The sequence below is a fragment of the Rhincodon typus genome, unplaced genomic scaffold (genome assembly GCF_021869965.1).
Source record: "Rhincodon typus isolate 14 unplaced genomic scaffold, sRhiTyp1.1 hic_rhity00001341, whole genome shotgun sequence".
NCBI lineage: Eukaryota > Metazoa > Chordata > Chondrichthyes > Orectolobiformes > Rhincodontidae > Rhincodon > Rhincodon typus.
In genome coordinates this window covers 1-26,962 of record NW_025966979.1, presented here as the reverse complement: position 1 = coordinate 26,962, position 26,962 = coordinate 1, and the positions used below count along the sequence as shown (strand labels likewise).

Here is a 26,962-nt window from a genome sequence, read left to right as displayed (position 1 = left end):
GCTAGTAATGTTTAGGTTTTGAAAGCAGTGCTTGTGTAACTAAACTTAGTCCAATTCCACTCAGTTTGCAGAACAGGAAACAACATCTTTGTCACAGAAGTTCTCATAAGGAAACTTATGAAGACTTGTAGTCCAGAACTTACTACGCCTTGAGTCAAGCTGTTCCAGAATAGCTCCAACACTGATCTCTACTCAGCAATGTGGAAAATAGCCTAGGTATGTCCAGTATCATAGCGTCATAGAATCCCTAGTGTGTGGAAGCAGGCCGTTCAGCCCATCAAGTCCACACTGACCCTCTGAAAAGTATCCCACCCAGACCTACCCTTATAACCCTGCATTTCCCATGGCTAATCATCTAGCCTGCACATCTTTGGACTTCATGTAGGGAGGCATTGGGAATGGAGGGCGAGTGGACCAAGGTGTTCCAGAAGCGGGCTGACAAGGGAGGGGATGTGATTACCCACTCCGTTGTCTGCCCTACTGCTGTTCTGTGGGCTCCATCTCCACCTATTCGTTACTGTACCACTCCAAAATCTTCAGCATAAGTACCGACCCTTTTCTAGCTACAGCCAGTTCTGAAGAAGGGTCATTGAACCCAAAGACTTAACTCTGCTTTCACTCCACAGATGCTGTTGAGTTTCTCCAGTTTCTGTTTTTGTTTTGGCACTGATTCTCAGTTTGAGTTCTGCTAGGGCCATTCAGTTCCTCACCTCCTTACAGCCTTGTTTCAAATGTGGAAAAAAGAGCTGAATTTTAGAGGTGATGGTAAGCCCTTCACAACAAGGTTGCATGTGACCAAGGCTGGCATTTAATGGGTATCAAAAGAGAAAACTCTCCACTGATTAGACATGCAAAGTCATGAGTTCTAATCAACATGTTCAGAAATGCTATTGCACGCCTCTGGAGCAGGTCGGAATTGAACCCAGGCTTCCTGGCTCAGAGATAGGCACACGACCACTGCACCATGGGCCCCCTAATTCTTCAGGTAGTGACCTAGGACCAATCATCTTCACCCACATTGTCAATAACATTCCCTCCATAAGGAAAAAAAATTTGACAATTTTCTTGTTATAGATGACAAATTCTGTTCATATGCCCAATAACAAACTACTTGGGTAAATTTTGCTTTGGAACTGTTAATTGATTTTGTTTTCCTTCTAGTTCAAACATAAACATTAATGATGTCCTTGGGAACTATTCTTTAACTCTGATCGATGCACTTGATACGCTAGCGGTGAGTAACAGATGTTTAGTGACATAACTGCTTTTCTCAGTGGGACTTTGCAATCTTTTTATGCTGTTAATTTCAGTTGTGCAAGTTTCTTGTTTTCCCGAGTCACTTTGTTTGGAACCTTTAAAATTTATTTTGTGTAAAAATGTTCACCTATGTGTTTTAGCTATGAGGTTGCTTTAACATTTGTACTTCGAGTGTCAATCCTCTAAAATTCATTAGATTATCCAGATTCTCTCTATTTCCTTCAAGGAAGGTCTAGTTCTATATGTCTCTGGTGATTTTAGCTCAGTCATTTTATGCAATCAACAATCAAGATTGCTTGGATCATGAAATTTTGCATAAATGAAACATGACTTCAGTACCCAAATGTTTCCAATTGAAATTAGCAGTGAGCTTGTACTTGATGTAAAACACTTGTGCGCTCATGCCAATAGCATGATGTTACTGCATGATTTAATAAAGAGTGGAGAGAGAAACCAAGTTCCAATTCCCCATGAAATGCTGGATGATTTGCATCACTCCCCTGTTGGTTTCCATTGATGTTAATTGCATAAAATGTCACACAATTGCTGAATTTGCACTTTAAATGAGAACTTCTTGCTGTTTAAGGTTGGTCATTCATGTCATAAATCACATCATTAGCAGGCTGCATATCCTCACCTCGTGGCAGTCAATCTTGGAACCTGGACAGGGAATAAATGCATCTGTGTGTGTCATCTTGGCAACTGGTGATTTGTTCCTAGTTTTACCGTCTTTCCTTGGCAGTATTTTTATATTAGATTTTGCTGCACTCCTTACAGGTTTTGTTAAGTTCTTGTATTCAAGATGCAAGGCTGTTTTGCCACTTAAATGCAGATTAGGTTTATTTCAGAAAATAATTTTGAGTTAAAGTATATGACGAAGAATGTTTATGCATTTCACAAGATGTCCTTCCATTCACTCATTAATGTCCTGTAGACCTATACAACAATATTCAAAAACAACTGGTTGTCATGTTGCTTTTCTGTTCTCTTTTTTTTTCTTTTCCTTTCCTTTCTGCCTTTCTCCCTTTAGTCCACTTTTACTCTATTCCCCCTCTTTCTCTATCCTTAAATTCCATTGGCTAGGGAGATGGTATATTGGAGCAGATAGTTATGAGATCCCAGAGACACCATTGCCATCGAGGCAGTATTATAGTTTCTCATAGCCCAGTTGGCTGAACAGCTGGTTTATGATGCAGAGTGATGCCAACAGCATGGGTTCAATTCTTGCACCAGCTGACCAGCCTTGTGGTCTGGTAAGACTGTGACAGCTTTGCCTTTTACTTCTAATGTAAATAAAAATCTCAGCAGAAACTTGGCAGTGAATGCTGTCTGAGCGTACAGGTCCTACTTAATGCTTTCGTAGTATTTTCCCACAATACTACCTCCTCCTCCGCACCCCCACTTCCCCCATATTCAAGCAGAGGCAACAAAACCTGTCACTTTGGAGAAACCTGTTTTGAATTGACACCATGGCACATGTGCTGCATCATGAGATGTAAAGGTGAGATTCAATTGTCCCTTTGCCTCATTGGTTGTAGTTTCAGATCTTCGTTGCATGTCAGTCCCTTTGCAAGTCTAGCAGCAGACTACTACCCAGGTCAGTATGCACAGATACTTAGCCCATTGGCGCATGCAAGAACCTCAGTCCCATTAACACATTGCATTAAAGTTAAACCAGGCTTTTACCCCAGTCTGTGTACTGTACCTGCAGTTTGGGGCATTTCCCCAGGAATTGGCTTGCTATTGAGCAAGGGGTCATCAGCCCCTTGATATTTTTGAAGTCATGAGATTATAATTCAGGCTGTTTGGACTTGCCTCTTTCCTATTCAAAGTGTTATTGTTTAAAGTTTGCTTTTGCATTTTTAGGAATGATATTCCATAGATGTTTCTCTCCATGTGGTGGCTACCTTTACATCTGCAGCCATATTTGTGTGTTGTCTTGACAATGGTCAGAAATTGGCATGAGGCTGCTGTCTTTAAACAGACTGGTGCATGTCCAAAGTTGTGCTTGAGCCACTTGGGAGATGGAATTTTCAAGTAATTGGGTTAGATACGCTATGTAGTCCAATTTGTATTGTTTTCAGAGAATAGACCCCTGTTTCCTGGGTGGGCTCTTGAAGTAATTGAAGTGTGGGGTGGCATGGTGGTTCAGTGGTTAGCACTGCTGCTTCCCAGCACCAGGAACCCGGGTTCAATCCCACCTTTGGGCGACTGTCTCTGTGGAGTTTGCCCATGTCTGCGTGGGTTTCTTCCGGGTGCTCCGGTTTCCTCCCACAGTCCAAAGATGTGCAGGCTAGGTGGATTGGCTATGCCAAATTGTCCAGAGTGTCCAGGGATGTGTAGATTAAGTGGGTTATGAGGGAATGGGTCAAGGTGGGATGCTGTGAGGGTCGGTGTGGACTTGTTGGGCCAAAGGGCCTGTTTCCACACTGTAGGGATTCTGTGATGATTCAAGTTTTGGAAAAACCCTGGATTTACACTTCAGCAAAAAGTACAGAGCACTCCTGGCTGAGTGTCTGACTCAAAGTTGGAAAGATGTCAAGCACTGCTAGATCGGAATAGATTCTGTGTAGATATAATGATAAAAGCAACTTCAATATGTTATGCACGTGTTGAGAAAAAACTGATAACACTGCATCAGTGTGCATCAGAAACACAGCTGGAACTTCTCTCATTGATAGTGTAGCACTGTAGGTAAAGAGTGGAGTGAAGCTTGTCCAATGATAGCTGTACTACATTGACGTCCACAAATAGCGTGGAGTGAAATGCTTATTTTTGTGCAGCAATAGGTAATTGACATTGATCGGAATAATGGCCTTGAATTATTTAAAGTAACGTTTTGCTGAAGCAACTGTTAAACTTTTCTATTGCCACAACATTAAGTGCTCAAATTGAATGTATAATTGAGAGAAGGATGTCTCCCACTCAGCTTGTATAGAATGGGAAAATAGATAATTTGTCAACTATCTCTACTTGGCAAAATTGCGTTGAGGTCAATTAAGAACATGGTTAGTTGATTAAAAAAAAAAAATTCTTACAAGCAAGAATATGGTTGTGACATTCCCAACAGGCTGTGTTGAGTAAAAGGGGGCCAGAAAAGGCGGCACGGAGGCTCAGTGATTAACACTGTTACCTTACAGTGCCAAGCACCTGGGTTCACTTTCAGCCTTGGGTGACTGTCTGAAGTTTGCATGTTCTATCCTTGTCTGTATGGCTTTCCTCCCACAGTCTAAAGATGTGCAGGTTAGGTGGATCGGCCATGCTAAATTGCTGCATAGCGTCCCTTGATGTGCAGGCTAAGTGGGTTAACCGTGGCAAATATGGGATTAAGGGGATAAGGTGGGATGCTCTTTGAAGGCTTGTTGCAGATCCGATGGGCTGAATGGCCTCTATCTGCACTGTAGGAATTCTGTGAAATAGTTTTTACCAAGTAAAATGGTTACTATATAACGATATGTTACTGAGAGGAATCTGAAGTCCTTACCTGGTCTGGCCTACATGTGACTCTAGATCACAACAATGTACTGTGTAAATAGGAATGAGCAATAAATGCTGGATGAGCCAGCGATGGCCCCATCCTTTGAACAAACATATTTAAAAAGCTTTTGGGCTGTAAAAGTACAGTGTCTGGTTGAGGTTTATCTTTTACAGTTATAACATCTGTAACATCCTCTCACACTGATTAGCACTTCACAGCAGCCCTGTATTTTCTGAAGGATGTTTGCAACGGTTTGAGCTGTTAAAGGCTTCTTGAAAGATTGATTTTAGAAGCTCGGATGTTAAAGAAAATATTAAATTTTTCCTCAGATAAATCGTTTTCAGCTTTCACCTTGCTTGACTAAACAAGATGTTGGTTGTTTGAAGTTTTTGACAAAAAAACTTTCTTTAGGATGAATTCACAGCAAGATTTTGTTTAAGAATACAGATATTTGTGTTTTTAAGTTTGAGCAGTTGAGAGACAACTAGTCAAGACAGGCCTGACTTAATATATCATGGTTTTTTTAAAATAATGGAATTTGTGGAATAGCAGTAATTTTTTGTTTTTAATGTTAATTCTTTGCATAAATGTGGAATGGAACAAGTATTAGCAAAAGTGATTACATAGATCTATTAAACAGGTAAGATGATTCTGAACTATGTACATTATATATAAATTTTGGACTCTAACATTCAGGATTAACGTGAGTTTAATAAAGAAACAAACTATGGTGGAAAACTCGGATTGTTCTTTAAACGGATGATCCAGATGAGATATATCACTCGTGGTAGATTGAGACTGTGCTTCACCAAATCTCATTTAAAACTGTCTTATTTGCAATAAATTCCCATTGTTCACTTTTGAAGATCTAGCCTTAGAGTCTGACAACCTCAACGACTGCTGTTATCTTCCTACTTCAGTCTCTTCTCCTGAGACCAATTTCCCCTGGCAATTTGAAATGACTTCTCAGTGCAATACAATTTCCTCTTTTATCAGAGATAGTAAGAACTGCCGATGCTGGAGATAGAGATAAGTGTGGAGCTGGAGGAACACAGCAGGCCAGGCAGCATCAGAGGAACAGGAAAGTTGACGTTTTGGGTCAGACCCTTCTTCAGAAATGGAGTTTCTGAAGAAGGGTCCCAACCTAAAACGTTAACTTTCCTGCTCCTCTGGTGCTGCCTGGCCTGCTGTGTTCCTCTAGATCCACACTGTGTTATCTCTTCCTCTTTCATCAGACAGTTAATGCTGCTGAACTTAAGTAAGCTCCAGTCTTTCACAACTGCACTAAGCAAATATCGCCAGTGGGCTTCGTTCACACCACTCCCAGCTGTACTGAACTATCTGTAGCCCCAAGAGCTTCCCTTTTCGCCTTGGTAATTTTCTGTGGGACAGAGCCACTATTCTGTGGAAATTTTCCTCAGCCCGAACTACCTGGGGTTTGCTAACAACAGCACTTGTGCTGTCTGAAACCACTTGTGCTTCAGTACTCTTTCAACTCCAAACTGCAACCAACGTTTTCTTATCAAACGCACACCCAGACAAATTGAATCCAGAGAATCTTCCTAAGCACTATGCATTACCATGATGATGTAGCCAATTTTGGGCCATCTTTAACCTGACCTTTAGGGTTTAAATTGATTTAGCTCCAACCTGCTCTGGATTACCATTTCTGCAAGCTCCTTGGGCACCAAGTCTTCAGTATAGTAATCTCACCTATTTTTATAGCTCCATCTCTATTCTGATACTACTGTACAGACATGGGTAACTTTCTGAACTACCTTTGCTTCTAGTTCATGTGACATTCATAAAAGCCCAATAGTTTGATTACTTTTCCATCACGAAATAATCTTTCCAGAATGAAACATTAGTTCTAAAATGTTGACATGAACCAACTACTAGATATTTGCAGCACAAATGTGACAAGTATTAGAGGATACTTGTTTGACTTGTGGAATGAAACAATGTATTTTCAGCATCCTTTGAATTTTGCAGTATTGAAGTTAATTCCTATTGCACAAAAATGCAAGTTTGTCCAGGAATGTAGATGAAGACCAAATATTTAATTGCAGTAATCTGCCATTATTTTCATTTGCCATTTTGTTGTTGTGTTGCGGCAGTTTGGAGATAAATGATGGCTACCTAATCCAATGTTTTCTTTTTGTTTGAATGCCAGTGTTTATGCTGTTGTGATTCCTGAATTAGACTGAGCGGTTTCTTTCCTATTTAACTTGATAAAATTACTGTCTTATTTTTGCAGTCGGCTTGGATGTCAACAGAAATTTCTAGCTGAGCTTTTACAAATTCAGTATGACTTTTTTGAAGTCAGCTAGTTGTTTAAAGGGTCTAGAAATCTTGTGGTGAAAGCCTGATCGTTTGTGCTGCTGTATAGTTACTTTATTGCAGCTGAATATGCAAAATTTGTGGCTACAATGACTTGGCATAAAAGTCCACCTTTGGCAGGAACTTGGTGCTATACTGAAACTTTTAATTTTATTCGTGGGCAGTGGTGGTGCTGGAAAGACAGCTGGAGGACCATCTGCTTGTTAAATGATGCACTTTGGCCGGCCTCAAATTTCTTGGCTTTCAAGTGCAAAGAGCTCTGCGTATCAGTGTACTACACTTACCAAAGTCGAAGACAACATGCTGAAGGATGTATTAAAAGCTTCGGACAACTCCAAATAGGCAGTGGGGAAAAGACCATTGTCTAGGCCCTTCAACCATAGTCGACTGAGGGCTGGAAACTATGAAAAGTCCCTTGGGCTGTATGTTTGTAATGGACGTTGTTGTCATTTTAAATGTAGTATTGGAAGATGGTTTCTTTGCACTTTACTCGGCTGTTCAACATGATATTGTAGAACGCAGTTAATGAATAATGTATAATTTTTGGGAAAAATACAGAATTACTCCTTACTACTTAGCTGACCATGTGGTTCATTCCTCTGCAAGTTGTTAACAAGTTGGGGTTTAACAACAAACTCAGCTTTCATTGGTATCCACTGTGTTGGTCTGCAGATACGTTATTGAAATGGATTTTGTGACTTGCCACGGGGGTAGATTGAAGTGATAACACTGAATTTGACAGCTGGGGTTGAACTAAAGGAGGTGGGAAAGGTTAATGTGCACAATGGATATAACTGTTTAAAGTTGTGTCATTGACAATTATTGTCAAAAAGAAGAATGGTAAAGGTTAATCTGAATATTGTTTTCCAAGGTTAAACTGCTACAAGCTATCCAGTTTTTACCCCACAAAATATTAATGTTTGCCATATTTTGTGTGCTTGTATGCCTTGCACAATGTCTGCAGGATTATTGTTTGTTTCAAGTTAAAATTCACCCTTCCAATGCTATCTATATGCACCTAATCAAAAAATACAGTTTGAAAATTTGGAGCAAGGCCCCTAATTGATACTGTATACTTAGTAACTGGAAATTGAGGCCTGATCTTGTGGTTGGTTTCCTTTTGATAGTATGCTCAAGATGTTATCTCCCACTGTCTGAAACAATGAGGGTAAATGTACGTTCTTAATGCCATGCCCAAAATTTTGTTCTTCCAGATGAATATTTCTCCTTTCCTCACGCCTTTCTCCAGCTCCCTCTGAGATTATGGGTGCATTTGTTAAGATTTCAGTTCAAAGTTTGCTCAGGCTTACACTTGCTTTTCTTGATTGAATTGTCATGACATCTCTGGCCCACTAACCTAAATTCTAATGAGTAGAGTTGACAAGACCACTTCTCACTTCATAAAATGCACTGTTATTTTTGCACTGCATATCTGATGGCTTATTAGGGAAGCATAGTGTGTAGTCTGCAGCATTTTCTTATTTTACACCTAATAGTCTGACGATGTATTCTTTTTTTAAAAAAAAAAGTCAATTTTGATTTTGCTTAGTAGGTTTTGGGCAACGCTTCTGAGTTCAAGAGAGCAGTGAAGCTGGTGACTACGACAGTCTCTTTTAATAAAGATTCAACTGTGCAAGTCTTTGAGGCAACAATCAGGTAAACCACAATCTAATTCTTGTACCTGGTGTTTTCTTTTCTGTTTTTTCATCCAGCAGCAACTCTGAGGAGTTTTTGTGAAGACAGGGTCAAGCTTGTCTGTAATGCCTAAAAAATGTAGGAATAGAGGTAGCTCAGTCAGCCCTTAAGTTCATTATACCATTGCCTTTGCTGCATGCATGTTGCTTGGATGAGAGCTTGCAGGTTGGAGTGTTCCAATGTATCTGCTGCCTTTGACCTTCTAATCATTAGAAGTAGACTTAGAATATGGTTTCCAAGGATGCGTGCTGTGTTATTAAGTACATCTTCTCAGTGGTACGCATTGCTGTCATTGAGTGTCATTGACAGAAGAAGTGAATGTTGATGGTGTTAGATGGGGTGCCAATCAAATGGCTGCTTTATATTGAATGATGTTGAGTTTCTTGGATGTTGGAATTGTACTCGTCCAGGCAAGTGGGGAGTATTTGACTGCACTCCTACCTGTGCCTTATAGATGGTAGGCAGGTTCTGGGGAGTCAGGAAGTGAGTTACTCACTGCAGGAATTCTTAAGACCATAAGACAACAGGACAGAAATTAGGCCATTCAACCTAATGAGTCTGCTCTGCCATTCAGTCATAGCTGATAAGTTTCTCAAACCCATTCTCCTGCTTTCTCCCCGTAACCCTTGACAATTAAGAGTCCATCTATCTCCGTTTTAAATATACTCAATGACCTGGCCTCCACAGACTTATGTGGCAGTGAATTCCATCGATTCACCACTCTCTGGCTGAAGAAGCTTCTCCTTATCTCCGTTCTATAAGGTCTTCTCTTTACTCTGAGGCTGTGCCGTCTGGTCCAAGTCTCTGCTACCAATGGAAACCTCTTCCCAGCATCCACTCTGTCCAGGCCATTCAGTATTCTTTAAGTTTCAATTAGATCCCCCCTCATCCTTCTAAACTCCATCGACTATAGACTCAGAGTCCTCAAACATTCCTCATACGTTAAGCTTTTCGTTCCTGGGACCTTTCTCGTGAACCTCCTCTGAACCCGCTCCAGAGTCAGTACACCTTTCCTGAGATATGGGGCCCAAAACTGCGCCCTGCTATTGTAACTATGGTATTTATATGGCTAGTCCAGTTCACCATTGGTTAATAGTAGCCCCAACGATGTTAGTTTTGGGGGCAGGTGTTCAGAAATGATACTGTTCTTCTGACACAGCTATTCCTAGTTGCATTTTAACAGCTTGTCTTGTCTTGTTCTTCTGTAGGATTTTGGGCAGTTTGCTGTCTGCACATATGATTATAATGGACCCTGCTCAACCCTTTGGAAACATGACCCCAGACAATTATGATGACGAATTGCTGCACTTAGCTCGTGACTTGGCTGTGAGATTGCTGCCAGCATTTGAAAACACCAAAACTGGCATTCCTCATCCTAGGGTATGTGGCATGTAGTGTTCGAGTTGTAAGCTGGTGCATTTTTATACCTGCAGGTGCCTACAAAATAGTCAAACATTTTGTAACCCTGAGGAAACTGTTGCAGCTTAAAGTGCACAGTCTTAATGTTAGATTTAGATATTTTCCTGCTTTTAAACATAATATATTTGATCACACAATTTGAATGACTAATTGATTTTCCTGTGGACTCGTGTGTCCTTTTTACTTAAATCTGCAAATGACAAAGTTAGTGTTAGTTGTGCCACTTTTGGAATGGCTGAGCGGTGACGTGATCTCCTGAACGGAAGTAAAATTGAGAAATCTCATAAGTTGCATTTGCACAAGGCTGGGAGCAGCCAACTTGACTGTGACATGCTTTTGTGCAGAGTGGTCTATATCTGAGAAAGTACAAATGAAAACAGCCCATAAGGATTATGTCTCAAGACATCCAAACAGTATTGTAACACAGTGTGGAGCTTGTGGACTCTTGAAGAAGGATCCCGACCCAAAACGTCAGCTTTCCTGCTCCTCTGATGCTGCCTGGCCTGCAGTTTTTCTCTAGCTCCACGCTGTGTTATTGCTGACTCCAGCATCGGCAGTTCTTACTATCTCCAAGCAGTATTGTAGCTGCTTTTACATTGACTTTGGTGCTGTTCAGTCAATAAAATTGTTGTTCCCAAAACGTTATTGCTTGTGGCAACTTCACTGTGCACTGGCCAGATTTGTTTACTATTGATTTGAATCTTGATCTCTGACAGTTGCTGCAGGTGAAACGGAGCGACCAGAAACTAGCAGTGTGAGCACTGTTGTAAGGCAACTTCTGTGAGATACAGATCCTGTTCTGGTTAACAACCATGCCCACTTCAATTATCAAAAGTTTCAACTCCATAAAGGCATTAAAAGTTTACCACTTGATTTGGTGCTTAACATGGACTGCTAAATATTTTTATTATTCATGTGATCCAGGAAGTGCTCAACTTCCAACCTGGGTTGGCAAGCACCTTTTTAGCACAATTCAACTGAGAACATTGTCCCAATTTCTGTGTCCTCTCTCTACCCTGTTGTTGGGATTTCTGCTTTCATACTGGCTGTATCCTTCTAATTTTTGTCAGACCATGGAAGGTCATAAATATATTTATACAAGCAAATTTAATGTGCGGGCAATTTTAAAAGTCAAGACCACCCTTCCACTTGTATCAATCACATGCCTAATGAATGAATGATTTTCTGATGAAGCACCAAAAACAAAACTTTGGGTATCAAAACTAGAAAACATGTAGTAAAAAAGTAGTAAAAGATCAATGCAAAGCTACTGCAGGGAAAATTGGCAGTACTTTGAGTGCTGGATTAGGGAGGTACAACATGCACTATGTTGAGTTAAATATTGATGTATAGGATTTCAACTGTTTATGCTGCACCTAGTCCTTCACTAATTTTTGGCTTTTCAAATACGTGATAAAGTTGCGTTATTTTATGTAAATTAATATTTTTCTTGTAATGAAAAATATTTTGTATATGCAGTAGTCATAGCTGATGAGTAGGTAATTGTGCTTCATGTTGATGTGAGATGATGTGGTAACGGCAAAAGATATTGAGAGGTTGTCGCAGATGACTGAACTGCAATTGTTTGTTTAAGTGAAGCAGGGAATGTCAGAAGGAAGCTCATTCAAACTTGACCAAAATTTCCTGGAATGTATTGTGACGGCTTAATTCCTTGCTGATGTTGAGTGTATTTTGCAGTGTGGCACAGCAAAAAGTAATGAAGTAAAGAGATCTCTTTGTTTAAAACAAAACATTGCAGGTGAATCTAAAGAAAGGAGTGCCTTCTACTTGCCTTAATGAAACCTGTACTGCTGGAGCTGGCTCTCTGCTTGTGGAGTTTGGAATCCTGAGCCGCCTCATTGGGGATTCTACATTTGAGTGGGTAGCTCGCCAAGCTGTAAGAGCCCTTTGGAAACTCAGAAGTGATGAGACTGGACTTCTAGGTACTAAAATGCATTATTTGGGTTTCTGAATTGTTTGTGGAACTTTGCAAAATCTTCATTTTAATGTTAAAGTTTTAGATATAAGAATGCTAATTAGTGTTCAAAATTGAACATTTTGACCTGTTCACAATAAGAATATTCATAAAGCTCAAGTTATAGCTTGTGATGTGAAATAGGCTGCAATGTACAAAAAAGCATTCAAAAATGCTTTATTCCCCCATTTCAATGTTCAGATCGTGGAAGTAACTGAATTCTTAATTGTAGGACTGCTTTGTTTTGGCTGATGCTGCTTGAGTATAGAGAAAGCATGAGATCGCTCTGCAATTTCTTGGCATTTAGATGATATGCTTTTTTTAATATTCCTACTAAGTTGAACAATTTCACGTTTTACCACTCGATGCAACAATGACCAGATCTTAGCTTTAAAAAAAAAACACCAGTTATTTTATGAGCAAACTGGCTTGAAGTTTCCTGCCTTCTGTCCCCTCTTTGAATGAAGGAGTTACATTTGCCATCTTCTCATCCAGTGAAACTATCCTCATATCAAGGGAGCTTTGGGAAATGAAGCCAGTGCCAAATCAATTAAAATGATCTAACCACTCCTTTTTAAGACCCAGGATGAAGACTGTCAGGATCCAGACATTTGTTAGTTTAAAACTAAAATTTACAGAGTACGACTTCTCTGGTTTTTCCTGAACTGCTCCCTTCTTCCGTTTTTCTTTTTCATTAAGCATCCTTGAGTGAAGACTGCAAAATACCTATTCAAGTCATTGCCATTTCTAACTTTTCAACATTAATTTTCCCATCTCACTTTCTATAGGACCAACACTTTTTTAACTTCAAATATTTATAGGAATGTTTGCTAAATACTGACTTGCTATTGTATTCTAATATTTTCCTCCTTACTGAAGTTTTGGTCATTCTTTGCTTTTTTTAATATTCTAAGCAATCTTCTGACTTGCCCTTTGTCTTTGTCTTTGTCTTTGTCTTTGTAAAATGATGTACTTTTTCTTTTAGGTTGAAATTATTTTTAACCTTTTTAGTTAACCATGGATGGTGAGTCCATTCCTTAGATATTTTCTATTTTGTTAGAATCTATTTGTTCCGTGTCTTCTGAAACATCCCCTTACGTGTTTGCAACTGTATCTCTGTTGACCTATCTTTTAACCTACTTTTTAAATTCAGCTTTCATACATTTATGATTTTCCTATTTTTTTTAAATGAGACCTCCCCTCCCTTCTATAAAATTCAGTTGTAATATGATGACTGCTACTTACGATGTCCTTTGCTGTGAACTAATTAACCCTGTTTCGTTGCACAGTATAGATCTGGTTTGGTCTGTTCTCCTTTAAGCTTCAGAATATCATTTTTGATGGAAATATCCTGAAAACATTCTATGAATTTATTATCCAGGCTACCTTTCCCCGTTTTTTCTTTTGTATTTCCAATGGATATGTAGATTTAAAATCTCCCATGGTTATCAATGTGCCTTTCTGATAAGCTCTCATTTCTTCCTTTGTGCAGAGCCTTACCATGTAGTTACTGTTAGGGGTCCTGTACACCACACTAACAAATGACTCTTTGTCTTTATCAAGCTGTTTCTACATTTGATTTCCTGAACTTTAGTCATCCCTCTCTAATATCATCATTAACTAACAAAGCCACCTCTCCACATTTTTATTAGTTTCCTGTCATTCTTCAATGTCTTGCATTCCTCAACATGCAGATTGAAATACATGTCATCTTCTAGCCAGATTGTACTTCATGCCTGTCTGCCTTCTCAGTTTGTTTTATTTTGAATGCTGTGTGCGTTCAGATACAGAGCCTTTAGTTATAAATTTTAGACTCCTCTGCTATTTGGCTCTGATTCAGACACTCCATCTGTTCCTGTCATGGTCTGTATATCATTTTCTTTTGTTAGTATCTTGCTGTTGACCTTAACTCAACTTGATTTACCATATCATCCCAGATTTGATCCCTTGCTCCCTCTATTTCGATTTCATTCCCCTCTACTTCCCACCTTTTGCGGTTGGCAAGAACACTGCCCTAGTACAGGTCCCATTTTCCTCAGGACCGGTGTCCATGTCCCATGAACTGGAACCTACTTTTCTCTCAAATCTTCAAGCTACACAATTAAAACTCTAATCTGATCTGCTACATACAAATGTGCATGTGGCTCAGGTTTTGACACAGATTGACCTTTTGAGGTTCTCCCCCTCAGTATGGTTCTTAGCTCCTCTTACTGACTATGCAGAAACTCCTTGTTTATCTTGTCTGTGTTGTTGGTACCCGCACTGACCAGAATTACTGGATTCTCCTCTCCAGCCCTGGCACCACACAAGCAACATTGCCATCTGGATTTTTTAATATTTAGCTGCTCTGAATGTTCTCTATCCCCTTCAGTATACTGACCTGCACTACCGCTATATTCATCCATGGCTCTTCCATCACTTGAATGGCTTGTACCATGGTGGCATGGTCAGTTAGCGCATCTGCCCTTCAGCCCTTCTTCTCATCCAGACAGACTCAAGAACCTCAAAGCATTTGGGGCAATTATGAAAGCTGAGGCTGTGCCCCCCTCCGCTGGTCCCTTTACCTGCCTCTCTCTCAGTCTCACTAACCTGTCCCTGACCACTGATCAAGTCAGATTACCCCACCCTAAGAGGTGTAAGTGCATCTTGGTACAAATAATCCAGGTAAATTTCTTCATCCCTAATGCATCCCAGCTCATAAAGTCTGAGCTGCTTTGACTGAAATGTTTCTTTTATTTGATTTTAGTGACAAGCTCAAGTGTTCGATTTGCTGCATGGCGAATTTAAGGGTTGCTACATTCAGTTTAATTGCCAATGAGGAATGAGCCTCTGTTTATCTCTTAAATGGGGTTTGTTTTATTTCTAATTGAACGCATTCCTGTGCTCTTGGCCTGTTTTTATATAATGTGAAGTTCTACTCCCTATTCACACCATGAGCCCCTCCCAAACCGCTGTGCCTGTTCAGATCAGAGCTTCCCTCTTCGACTATATTAATCTTGTCCATCTGAACCAAACGTTGCTTCTGTTCGGCCAGCGTATTGATCTCTCAGACTTAATCTCAATTAAGCAATATTATTTTTCTCAGCAGGAGAATAGAGAGATACTGACAGTGTGAGAGAAACAGTAAATGAGAATGGCAGAAATCATTGGACTTGAACATTGACGGAGAGGGAGGGAAAGCAGAGACGAGGGAAATGGCAGAAGGAGTTTTATAAAAGAATAAATGCACAATTCTGCAGGAAAAGCCCACGTAACAAAGATCTGAAAGCTAAAGAGAATAAGCACACCAGAAAAAGCTAAAGCTTTCTAATTGCTTTTATGTTAATATGTCTGTTTCATCTGAGCAATGCAATGAGAGATCCACTGATATATCATAGTTTTAGTAAATCTCCTTTCATTCTTAACATATTTTATAACTAAACTGGTGTTGCTACAGTGCTAAGTCCCAACATAGTTTAACATCAGGGCCATTAAATTTGTTTTCTCAGTCCATCACAGCTTACAGCCAGATAAAGCATTTTCACTTAACTTTGGGTTTGTTATATGTTCCCCGTTAATAGTTCATGATGACACTGGGGCAGCACATCAAGACCATTCACAGCTGGTTGGTTGGTTTTGTGGACTGTGGTCTCCCATTTGATATTTGGAGCTTGAAACGATTTTCCATTGGAAATGGTCAAACTCAATCGAGTTGTGACCAAGTTCAGCTTTGTCCCTAATCTGAGATAGTTAGATGGAGACCCAATTAGAGAAAGCAGATAAATAATTTAAAATTTTTTTAAATTGTAAAAACTCCACGAGTGATAGCTAAGCTAACTCTTCATCGATAGAGAATAGTGTATATTTTAAAACCACAATAAATAAATTAAAACATACTTTTACAGAGGTCTGTGGCTTCAGTGTGCTTTGAAACCTGTTTGTGCAGCTATTATAGACTCTTGTCAGAGTATTTCAGTTTCCATTGTGCCATAAATTTATAGTAAATGTTGAAATAGAGGCAGGTATTCCATTTCTAATGACAGATTTAAACTGTTCATTTGGGACTTTTATTTTAGCAGCTACTAGTATTTCTGCAGTTTGAACGTATATTTCCTCCTGTTTAGAGTTTGTTACTTTCCCAGATCTAATGCTCAAATTGCTGAGTCTCTACAGAGCATTTAGAATTAAAGTTCCACTGTGATCTTGATCTAAGAATTTGAACTTTGAGCTCCTAGATATTGAGAATTGTCTCTTTTTAACCACAGGGAATGTGGTAAACATTCAGACTGGACAATGGGTTGGAAGACAAAGTGGATTAGGAGCAGGAATGGACTCTTTTTATGAGTACCTTCTGAAATCCTACATACTATTTGGAGAAAATGAAGATCTGGAGATGTTTAATGCTGCTTATGAAAGCATTCAGAATCATCTGAGAAGAGGGTATGATGTCCTTGTATTGCAAATTTTAAGCTCCTGGATAAGTACCATCTTCAGTGGCAGAAACAGCCAGCCTTTATTCATTTATTGTAATTTTTGTTAGATTTTCATGCAATTATCAATTCACTGAAAATTCAGTAAGCAGTAATTTCTGTGATTTTTCTTCAATTTTTTTGGAGTATTGAACTTTACAATGTTTAAAGGAGGAATAATGGTTATGGAAATTAAACTTTTAACTGAGAGGCCCATCTCTCAATCCTGACACGTATGATGAACTGTTGTAACTCCAGGTCAGTTTTAACTCATAGATTTTCCCCCTCAGCCTCCACCGAACAAATTTTCAAAAGCTTGAATGACAGAAAATGCTGCCACTTGGAGTGAGTGGGATTGGGCTGTTTGCTTAATTCAAGGCAAAATTTTCTTTTTTTTTTGAGTTTCATAATTTTATATTTTTGGGGAAATTTAGCAAGTTTTAACAGTCTAAAGCAGATTCTATTAAGTGAGTAAAGGTATATTTTCAGTACCTGTAACAAATATCCTGAGTTCTACACTGTAAAATGCAAAGCCCAACTTGCTTATTTGAATTAAACTGTCTGTGGTTTCAAAAGGGTAGTTGGGATCATTAGTTATGTTTCCAGACAATGGTTGCGGTTTTACGTTTGCAAAACATGTTTCCTGCCATGTGAGAACAGTAGCATAACTTTTAAAGCTGCAACTTCATCTTTTTTCAATGCAACAGAAATTAATCTACATAATCAAGATGTCTTTCTGTAATTTCCTCAGCAATGTGATTATTTTATGGAACAAGCTTGTGCTCCTTTTGCAAAATTAAAGGGTTGTTTGCCAAGTGGACTTGATACTGAAGTTTATTTTGGATTTTGGCATGCAAAATCAGTTTCCCGTTGTCATTTGGTGTTAATGCAAATTACTATTACAATCAAAGTTATAATAAAAAGCACCTATTTGGGGTGGGGGGGTCAGAAATATAGGGTCTAAAGGCTGCTTTTTGTTCTTGAATGTTGAATCTTGAATGCATAGAATTTTACTCTTGCAGTGCAGATTTTAGATATGTTTTAGGAAATGACAGTTGTCAAACCCAGGGTCAGAGGATGATTGTTGGATTATGCCTGCAATTCTGGCACTTTTGTCAGCAACTCTCCCTTAATTTTATTGGTCTGTCTCAATCTCCATACTCTGTTGGTACAAATAAATTAGTGTCTCCTACTCAGAATACTCCATGTTTTGGTTACTGTAAGAGTTCTTGTCTAAACTTTTTAAAGAAACCTATAATCAATTACAACATAGTACACTACAGTATTGGAGAGATTCCATTGTGATCAACTGATATACTGCTAATATGAATATCCTGATGGACTACTTGTCCTTGTATTTCCGTGATAACAGATTTGAATAGAAATCAGTGTTATGGAGTGGTGGAGCCATTGCACTCTTCTGGCTTGAAATTTTATTGTCAGTTGGGATTTGCTACTAAAGCATATCTGTAAATTTGTATTATTTCTTAACATGCAGACGCGAAGCTTGTAATGAGGGAGAGGGAGATCCTCCGCTCTATGTTAATGTGAATATGTTTAATGGCCAGCTAATGAACACTTGGATTGATTCACTACAGGCGTTTTTCCCTGGTCTTCAGGTATATTCATTGACTTTAAAACAGCGATTTTTCTAGTTTTGTTTTATGCACTTCCTAAGTGCAGTAATATTTCTTGAGCATAAACAAATTTTTATTTGATTTCAGGTTTTAACAGGTGATGTAGAAGATGCCATTTGTCTTCATGCCTTTTATTATGCGATATGGAAACGCTTTGGAGCTCTTCCAGAGCGGTATAACTGGCAGCTCCAAGCACCTGATGTAATGTTTTATCCACTAAGGCCTGAATTAGTTGAATCCACTTATCTGCTATATCAGGTACGACATGAGATATGTATTTGTGATCATAATGTCCACTTAGTCAGTTTACCTCTGGCCTTAGGATTTATTTGGTGCCAGAATTTTGAACAAGACCGAGTTAACACACTGAGCTGAACATGTCCTCCATGGGTTTGCACATTTGGTTCACTCGAGGATCTAGCTCTTCTGTCATGGCCGTTCATTAACTATCGATCCCCTTCTGACCTATTTGGCTGGCATTTAAATTTTTTCTAATGTGGCAATTAACTTGAATCTTTAGGTTCCATTGATATGCTTGATGGCATCCTGAATTCCATGTTGCTATTCCACTTGTGCCCAAGGGTCTAGCACAATAAGGTAATTTAAAACCAACATGGCAATTTCAGCATGTACCACCACAGCACAGTACTTGTGGTCACTTGTGGGTTCTTTGCTGGTTTGGAATTTCAACTCCTCGCTTTACAGTGCAAGCGTTCAATGATGGAGTATAACTCTTTAGTCTCACAACTAGTCAATTTATAATGAACACGAGTTGATTGTGAATCTTTTGCTTGACTCTGCTTGCCCCCATGTTTACTTTGATTTTGGAAGATGGTAGGATAAACATTTCTCTAGACTGTGGCATAGGCGGACAAATAGTAAAAGGATTTATGAAAATGGTAGCTGGATGTTAATGGTAGCAATGATTTTCAGTAGTTAAACTTAAACATTTTGTGGGACAGACTGACTTTTCCAGGCCAGTGTCTTAGCAGAGAGCCTTTCAGTAATAGCTGCATACCTATGTTGCAGGATTTTCATGTGTAGCTGTATCTGGACGAATGGTTAGTCTGAGCTTCCAGCCTGGACTCCAGAAATTGGGCTTTTGGTCAGTCATGAGAAGTCGCGACTGGATCCTTTTGCAGGACGTGGTTTCTACAGTTCTGTACAGTCAGACATGGAATGTTCTGCGTGGGATAGATTCTATGTAGTGCAGAGGAACCTAATTGCATCCCCTTGAAGGACGGTACCTATCTCTTGGTCCAAGTTTATCTACAGATAATTCATGCTTATGACCGACTTCATCCCTTCTCTTTCCCATAGATGTCTGTTTATGACTGCTTTTCAGCTAAATTTAATTAAACTGGTTTCCTGCACCTGTGTGGGAGAAATTGTTTTGTTTTTTGTTTTGAAACCAACTACAGGCAGCTACAAATTTCTTATTTTCTGTCTTGTCCTATCCAACACTTCAACTCATGCTGTGGTACTATTCCACGTACCCATGACTTAGCTTGAGGATACTGAATTTAGTCAACTGCAGTATCCCATGACATTTTTTAAACCAAAGAGTAGCCAACTAGGCACAGCAGTAATGTACTTTAGTTGTATAACATACACTTCATTACAAAGTTATTTCTTAAACTATTCTATAAATGCTGTATTTAAACATTCAGTTGATTTTATGCTGTGGAGTATCAGCATTAGTTGTTTGACCTGATATCCTCAATTGCTAACCACTTGTTTCTGTTTAATATCAGGCAACAAAAAACCCTTTCTACTTGCATGTGGGAATGGATATCCTCCAGAGTTTGGAGAAATACACCAAAGTCAGGTCAGTGCTGCAATATAACTCTGATCTTGTATTCTATCCATGTAACACTGTCCATTTCTCATTCATCATAAAAATTAAAAGTCCAGAGTTGCTCTGAGTCCATTTTCAAAGTTCTCCATACTGACTTCTATGGGTACAGGCTTTCTTTTTAATGCTGACAAATTTTGTGTCTCTTGTCAACACCATTGTCTAGAATCTTTAAGGCGGGGGTGTAAAGGCTTACTGAAATTGACAAAATAACTTTCCCTTGTATTTCTTGCTGGATTCTTCCAAACAATTGGGCTTGGGAGAAGTGGGTGTTCGCTCAGGTGCATGATTTATACAGAGTGAGGAAACTGGCAGCCTTTCAAAATATGGAAAACTGGAAAGAAAAAGAAGTGGAAGTCCTGCAGGCACCTTGTATCAGTGATGCTTGCCTCCAGCTTATCATACTGATTTAACTTAGCAATGCCAATTGTGTATAAAGGCTTTTGGACTTCGACAGAATCAACCATACACAGCATTCAAGCAAACATTAATAGGATTAAGATTGGCATATTGCTTTCTAGTCTTTGGACAGCAGCGCAGCACGGTACATCTTGGTTATGATCTGCCATGGTTTATGCTGTAAACGCTGTTTCATTTATGTCCCTTGTGGTTCTGCCGTGTATGGAAACTTGTTGTTCTCACTGTCTAGTTTCGACATACCATTGATTGACACTGACACTGGCAACTATATTACCACCTCCTCAGAAACATGAATGACCACTCTCCAGTTTGACTGTTACAGAATGTAGTTGTACGTGTTAATAGTTAACATGGTTAAAGTCATCCAGATAGTTTGGTGCTAAAATATGGACTACTGATTGAATTCTTATCAGATGTGAACACCTGAGTTGTTCACAGGCTAAAAAGAAAATGCTGATTCTTAAAACAGCTGCAGCAATCAGCTCACCACAATGATTTCATAAAAATTCATCTGAATTGAAATTAACATTTTCATTAAAAGGTGTTAAGATGGGACAGCTCTGTCAGATATGAAGAAACCCTCATCTCCTATTTTGATTTCTACTTGTCTTTCTTATTGTAGATGAATACTAGTGTGCCATTACCAAGCTTGTACATAAACCAACTGTATTTCAGGCATCTGCTTTTGGCAGAGTTGGGGAGATGGATTTGTGACTGGAATCAGCTGGAGAAAGTGCTCATTTAGCCTGTCAAAAGGAAGGTGTCTGGTGGTAGAAATGATTAAAAATAAATGAGAACACAGAGTTCAAAGGTCAACTAAAATAATTGCCACTTCAGAGGATACAAGACTAAATAACTATCTGATGTTGAAACCATACACGTCAAGGATGCCCTAAGGACTCTGGTTAGCACTGCTGCCTCCCAGCGCCAAGAACCCGGGTTCAATTCCAGCCTCGGGTGACTGTCTTTGTGGAGTTTGCATATTCTCCCTGTGTATGCGTGGGTTTCCTCTGGGTGCTCTGGTTTCCTACCACAGTCCAAAGATGTGCTGGTTAGGTGGATTGACCATGCTAAATTGCCCATAGTGTTCAGGGATGTGTAGTTTAGGTGGCTTATGGGGGGATGGGTCTGGGTGGGATGCTCGAAGGGTTGGTGTGGACTTGTTGGGCCAAAGGGCCTGTTTCCACACTGTAGGGATTCTGATTCTATGACTATAAACCAAACCTTTCATCCTCCCTTTTGTACTGGACACTAACCCCTTTTAACTTTGTGTCTTTTGTGTACATATGCTTGACATTGCATTTTTTTTGAGGTTAGATAATGTTTTTTTTCTTCACTCCAGGAAACCTTGTAATTGGCTTCATGCAATAATTACATTTTTATTAGAGATGGTTATGGCCTTCTGCCAAAAGGAACAGAACTTTTCCACCCTGCAGAGGAGGTTGGAAAGAGGGGATATGTATCAACCCTCCTTATATGGTTGTAACACAGTAAGATCATGCACCCTGTCTGGTGGCTGCATCCTACGTGGTGCTAACTAGCCATAGTCCTATACACAGCTATGTCTTTGCTCGTCCAGGTTAATTGCAGACTCCCTCCAGTTAACTGGCAAAGTGTGCTGTCACATTATTGACAGTTAATGAAGTTGAGGGTGTGCAATTCCGTCTAACAGTTAATGAGGATTAGGCCACCTAAGATCCATATAAGAGTTGATTCATTGTCCTGAATTATATAAAACGTGATTACGTCTTCATATTTCAGCAGCTTGATATACCTCATTATTGTTCTCTTAACAAAGTTGCTACTTTGGATCTATTTGTTTTATGTCTTTTGTAGCACTTCTAAACCAAAGGCTATATTTCCAAAAACAATCCAAGTGACACTTGAAGATTCAGAAAACAATTGCTGATCTATCTGCGTTATCTGATGTCTCTGTTTGGGAGCATTTTCCAATTTGTTTGATTTGTGTCTGAATGGCCATATTGTCATAATTATGTGTAGCTGTTACAAGTTAATTTTGTACAAAGCAGATGGAGTTGGGGACAACAGCATTGTATGCTTTTCTAGAGTTGATATCTGAGGTTGTTAACTTTAATTTTGTCATCATTCACTTGGTTAGTTCAAAGAACAAAACTGTAGGTCCTGTACAATCATCACTGAGTAGCTATAATTGTATATGGAAATAATTTAATTATTTTTAAGCACCTTGGAGAATTTCTATCATGGCATCTGTCAAAATGATTATTGATACTGCACACTTTGTAACTTCACTTACTTTGAAAATAAACTATTCTGTCAACCCCCTTTTAGGTTGGCCTTTAAGCTTGTCTTGGGGCCAGGGTCCTCTGGGTGTTGGCAGGCAGCTAATATTATGTGCCCATGCAATATGTGAAAAGCATAGAAACAGATTTTACAGAAAGGAGGGGTATATTCGGTCCCCTATTTACTTCTGGCCCAAGTTTAATCGTTTACTAAAGATAGTCAAGATAAAAATAGTTTCAGTACAAGAAATTATCAGAGAAATTATAACTACCATAATTGTCACCCCAAAAGACTTACTCTAGTATTAGAAAAATCTTGTCTTGATAAACACTTGCCAAACTCTGGTGTTGGAGTTATAATTGACTGTTTTCTTTCCAAATAGATGTGGTTATGCCACGCTTCACCATGTGATAGACAAGTCAAAGGAGGATCGAATGGAGAGCTTCTTTCTCAGTGAAACCTGTAAATATTTATATTTGGTATGTTACCTCTATAAATATTTTTGAGTGAAATTAATCATTTAAAATCAATTTGTTAATATCAGTATGATTTTTCAGGATGCATCTTGATGTGTAGCTACACTGAATAATGATTCACCTAGGGCTCAAAGCTACATCCTGCAGGAGAAACGGGAATCGTTTGGTGGTTTGCATGCTACTGCCTCTTTGTACGCATTGCTTGCTAATTTCTCTTCTGTGGTATTGCATATAGGGAACCAGGACCAACTGAGGTCTTCAGATAAAATCGGACATAGATGGGAGCTAACTGGAATAGGGTACAAATTGTTAAGCTGTATCTTGAGTTCTTTTATTTTAAATAACCTGGATTGGAGATCTAATTAAACACTGCAAAGAATTCATTGTGTTGGAAAGAATGAGAGGCAATATTATCTAAATGGTAAAGTTTTAAACGGGGTGCAGGAACAACGACAACTTTTGAAAGTGGCAGGACAAGCTCAAGTTTTTTTTTTTGTTTTAAAATGCAGGGTCCTTCACTTTATTAAGCGAATCCTAGCGTACTCAAGCAAGAATTTATATTAAATCATTAACGATGCTCCTGATAAATGCCGTCCAATTCTGGGTAACATCTGCAAACTGTCAAGCTGGAGAGCACGGATGAATTACTAGAATAAAAAGCAGGATAAAGAGACCAGATAAAGCGAAAGTGGGGGAATGTAACAGGTTCTGAATCACATTTTGATGAAGTAAATAAAAGGACCATTTTTAATGTAACAGGCAAATGTATGAACGTCAACATTTTATCGACCTGACACTTGTTTTTTAAAGCAAACATACAAATGAAAGAGCAGGAATAGGCCACTGCAGCCTGGTCTGCCATTCTACATGGATATTACTGATCAGATTCTCCATCTTTCTACCTACTCTCTTTCTAATCAAGCATCGATTGAACTCTGTCTGAAAAATATTCAAGTATTGTGCTTTCACTGGCTTTTGAAGAAATAGTTCCAAAGTTGTGACCTGGCAGGTACTGCCCGTAAGTGAGTGGCAGTGGTGACTTTGAAACGAGAATGAGATGAATAAGTAGAAAATTAATTACAAGATTATCAGAAAAGGGCAGGAACTCATCAGTGAAGTTTATCTCTAAGAACAGACAAGCTAACTGGCCTCCTTTTGTGCTGTAAAATTTCATAATTCTGAAATTTATGAAGTGGGAAAACAGGATTGGAATCCTTATTCATACTTGGTCTCCCAGTCTATCATCTTTCCTTCTGAGAGTAACACGAGTTGGTTTCCTGAGCTCTGCAGCCATTCCCCCATCTCTATCCAAGAATGTTAGTTGGGATTGAGAGCCAAATTATGCCACAGTCCACTGCCTTTTCAATATCTCTGGTCAAACTTTCTAATGTTAAACCATGCTAACTTAGCTGAAAGGTTAAGTGACAGAGGGCAAGAAGGGCTACCTCTCAATGTGAGGATGGAAAAATTATTGCGTGAGGTGCCTCGAGTTTGGATCTACATAAATAGTGTAGACAGTTTTGGTGCTGCAAAATAAGTTTCAAGATTGGAGCAGAAGGAGTCAGAAGGCCTCAAAACAATTAGTGGCATTTAAATGTGAATAAATGAAGTCCAAAGCAGAAATTTAATTTTGGTGGCATCTTTGACATAACAAAACATTCCAGAGCTCTTTTCATTTGTAAATTTAGATTATATGTCTCTCTGTTCCAAGATGCATCACCTAGGTTATGAATGTTCAAGTATATATTTAAAAAAAAAACCCAGTCTGACCATAGGAAGCTAATGATAAAAATTGACATTTGATCCATCAATGTTCATCCCTCCAATATTCAAACAACTCCCAACCTAGCACCAATTAACTGTTTTCATCTTTATTTACTTCAACCCTCAATAGCCATCTGTGTCTGTACATTTTAGCTTGGAAATTTAATCCAAATGTACTCACTCCGTGTGTAAAAGATGTCCTTCTGGTATCTGACACTTCTTTTCACAAGCTTATATTTGACATCTGCTATTATACCTCATTATAATAAATCAAGATTATTAATCAGCTGAGCCATTTCTCCTATGCAATGCAAATAAGATTCTGTTCAGTGATTTGTTTTGTGATAGGAACCAATTTTTAATCTGTCTTCCCTTTGACTGTACAATCAGCTATTTGATGAAGACAACCCATTGCACAGATCTGGGAGCAAATATATTTTCACAACAGAGGGCCATATTTTGCCAGTAGACAAGCTTTTCAGAGAAAAGCCTTGGGAAGATGTATCTTCTAAAGAAGAAGATACTGCGCATAACTCTGGAGTGCTGGACCACAAACCTGCCAACTCCAGCATTAACGTAAGTAAAAGACTGGAGATTGCACCTGATTTGCAAATTAAAATGAACTCTATTGTTTTCTGTATAGTGCACATTATTTTTCAAACTGACGTGATAGTCTCCAGCCTGAGATCAAGTAATGTGCTGTAATAAAACGCCTTGAATAGCTTTTAAAATAGCCTATGTTATTTTTCTCTCTGGGTCATGATTTGATGTTTCACTTCATAGATCTAAATCTCTCTCTGTTCGGCATGGGGTTTTGTGTTTTATTATTGTTTTTATTGTTGTTATTATTGTTTTATTATTGCCTCGGATCACCATTCTGAATCCTATCCATTAGTTTCAGTATTGCTAACTTCACTAAGCTGAAGAATAAAGTGAATAACTAGTGAAACCATTTTGAGATGCAAGTTTTTTTTTTAATCTGATTTGAGTTAATCAGAAAGGGCATTGCACAAAATTGAACCATTTATAAAACATACAACACAATTATTTGTGGAATATTTGCTGTTCTGAGTCTGCTCACCTTGAGTAAACTAAGTTGGTACAGATTAGCGAACAGGGGTTTAATAGTGCAGCCCAATTCAGGAATTGGTGGTTGTGAACATACAAATTTCTTCCTTCTCTTCCCCCGTTACCACTACCGTCTTGATATTACATGAGGATAATTTCCTTGGCTAGTACGGTGGTATAATTTTATTGTTTTTAAAAATGTTTCCACAGTGCAACAAAGTCCCCAGTGAGCGGAGATATGCACTTCCATTAAAAGGAGTTTACATGCAGCAGATTGACCAGATGGTGGGACTTCTTTAAACCAACCTCAGAAAGAACTCATCGATGAACTGGCAGGGACTTGTTCTTCAACTATGCAACTTTTTATTTTGTGTACAAATATATTGACATTTATTTATTAAGATTTTTACAACTTCTCAAAAGATTTCTAGACATGTAATTTCATCTCTAATAGTGATATTACATTTTATACCTTTGCTTTTATGCAGGGGTGATTTTTTTGTTTGAATAAGTAATTTTTGATGTCTAGTGTCTTCTGTGAAGGCATAGGATTAATTGTTTGACTACAGGGCTCTTCCAGAAAGTATAAAACGCAAGAAGGCTTATACTCCGCATTTAAGTGAGTTTGAATATTTGTGTAATTTACCCTAAAATGTTTAATGATTTAAAATAAGTTTCAGAATGCATAGCTATACTAATGCAAGTGTAGCACTTGCATGGGAGCCATGAAATGGTGACTGTCTGGCCTATGAAAGACCGTTCACACGTTCTTGGGTATTTTTCCAGGAGTCCAGTCTTTGGTGCAGGGGATCCAAATATCAGGGTGAAAGTGTATTCTCTAGATTTGCCTAATGTGCCTTGTGCTTTC

At 38.8% G+C, this 26,962-nt stretch overlaps 1 protein-coding gene across 2 annotated transcripts; it reads left to right on the top strand.

Annotated features, from left to right (window-relative positions):
• Positions 1-59: 59 nt before the first annotated feature.
• On the top strand, positions 60-26,962 carry edem1 (ER degradation enhancer, mannosidase alpha-like 1). Of its 2 annotated transcripts, none has more exons than XM_048592495.1 (12): positions 60-216; positions 1,162-1,234; positions 8,628-8,731; positions 9,979-10,150; positions 11,949-12,132; positions 16,409-16,583; positions 18,111-18,231; positions 18,337-18,507; positions 20,004-20,077; positions 23,169-23,265; positions 25,417-25,602; positions 26,305-26,962. In XM_048592495.1, exons 4-12 carry the CDS (start codon positions 10,007-10,009, stop codon positions 26,392-26,394), a joined length of 1,242 nt encoding a protein of 413 aa, XP_048448452.1. In that variant the 5' UTR covers positions 60-216; positions 1,162-1,234; positions 8,628-8,731; positions 9,979-10,006; the 3' UTR covers positions 26,395-26,962. The 2 variants fall into 2 exon arrangements, with proteins under 2 accessions (XP_048448452.1, XP_048448453.1); XM_048592496.1 differs by having other exon boundaries at positions 8,625-8,731.

Coding starts and splice junctions, on each gene's coding strand:
- edem1 (XM_048592495.1), top strand. CDS start 10,007: ATGATTATAATGGACCCTGCTCAACCCTTTGGAAACATGACCCCAGAC. Junction 16,584..18,110: donor CAGAATCATCTGAGAAGAGG/GTATGATGTCCT, acceptor CTTAACATGCAG/ACGCGAAGCTTGTAATGAGG. Junction 23,266..25,416: donor CCTGTAAATATTTATATTTG/GTATGTTACCTC, acceptor CTGTACAATCAG/CTATTTGATGAAGACAACCC.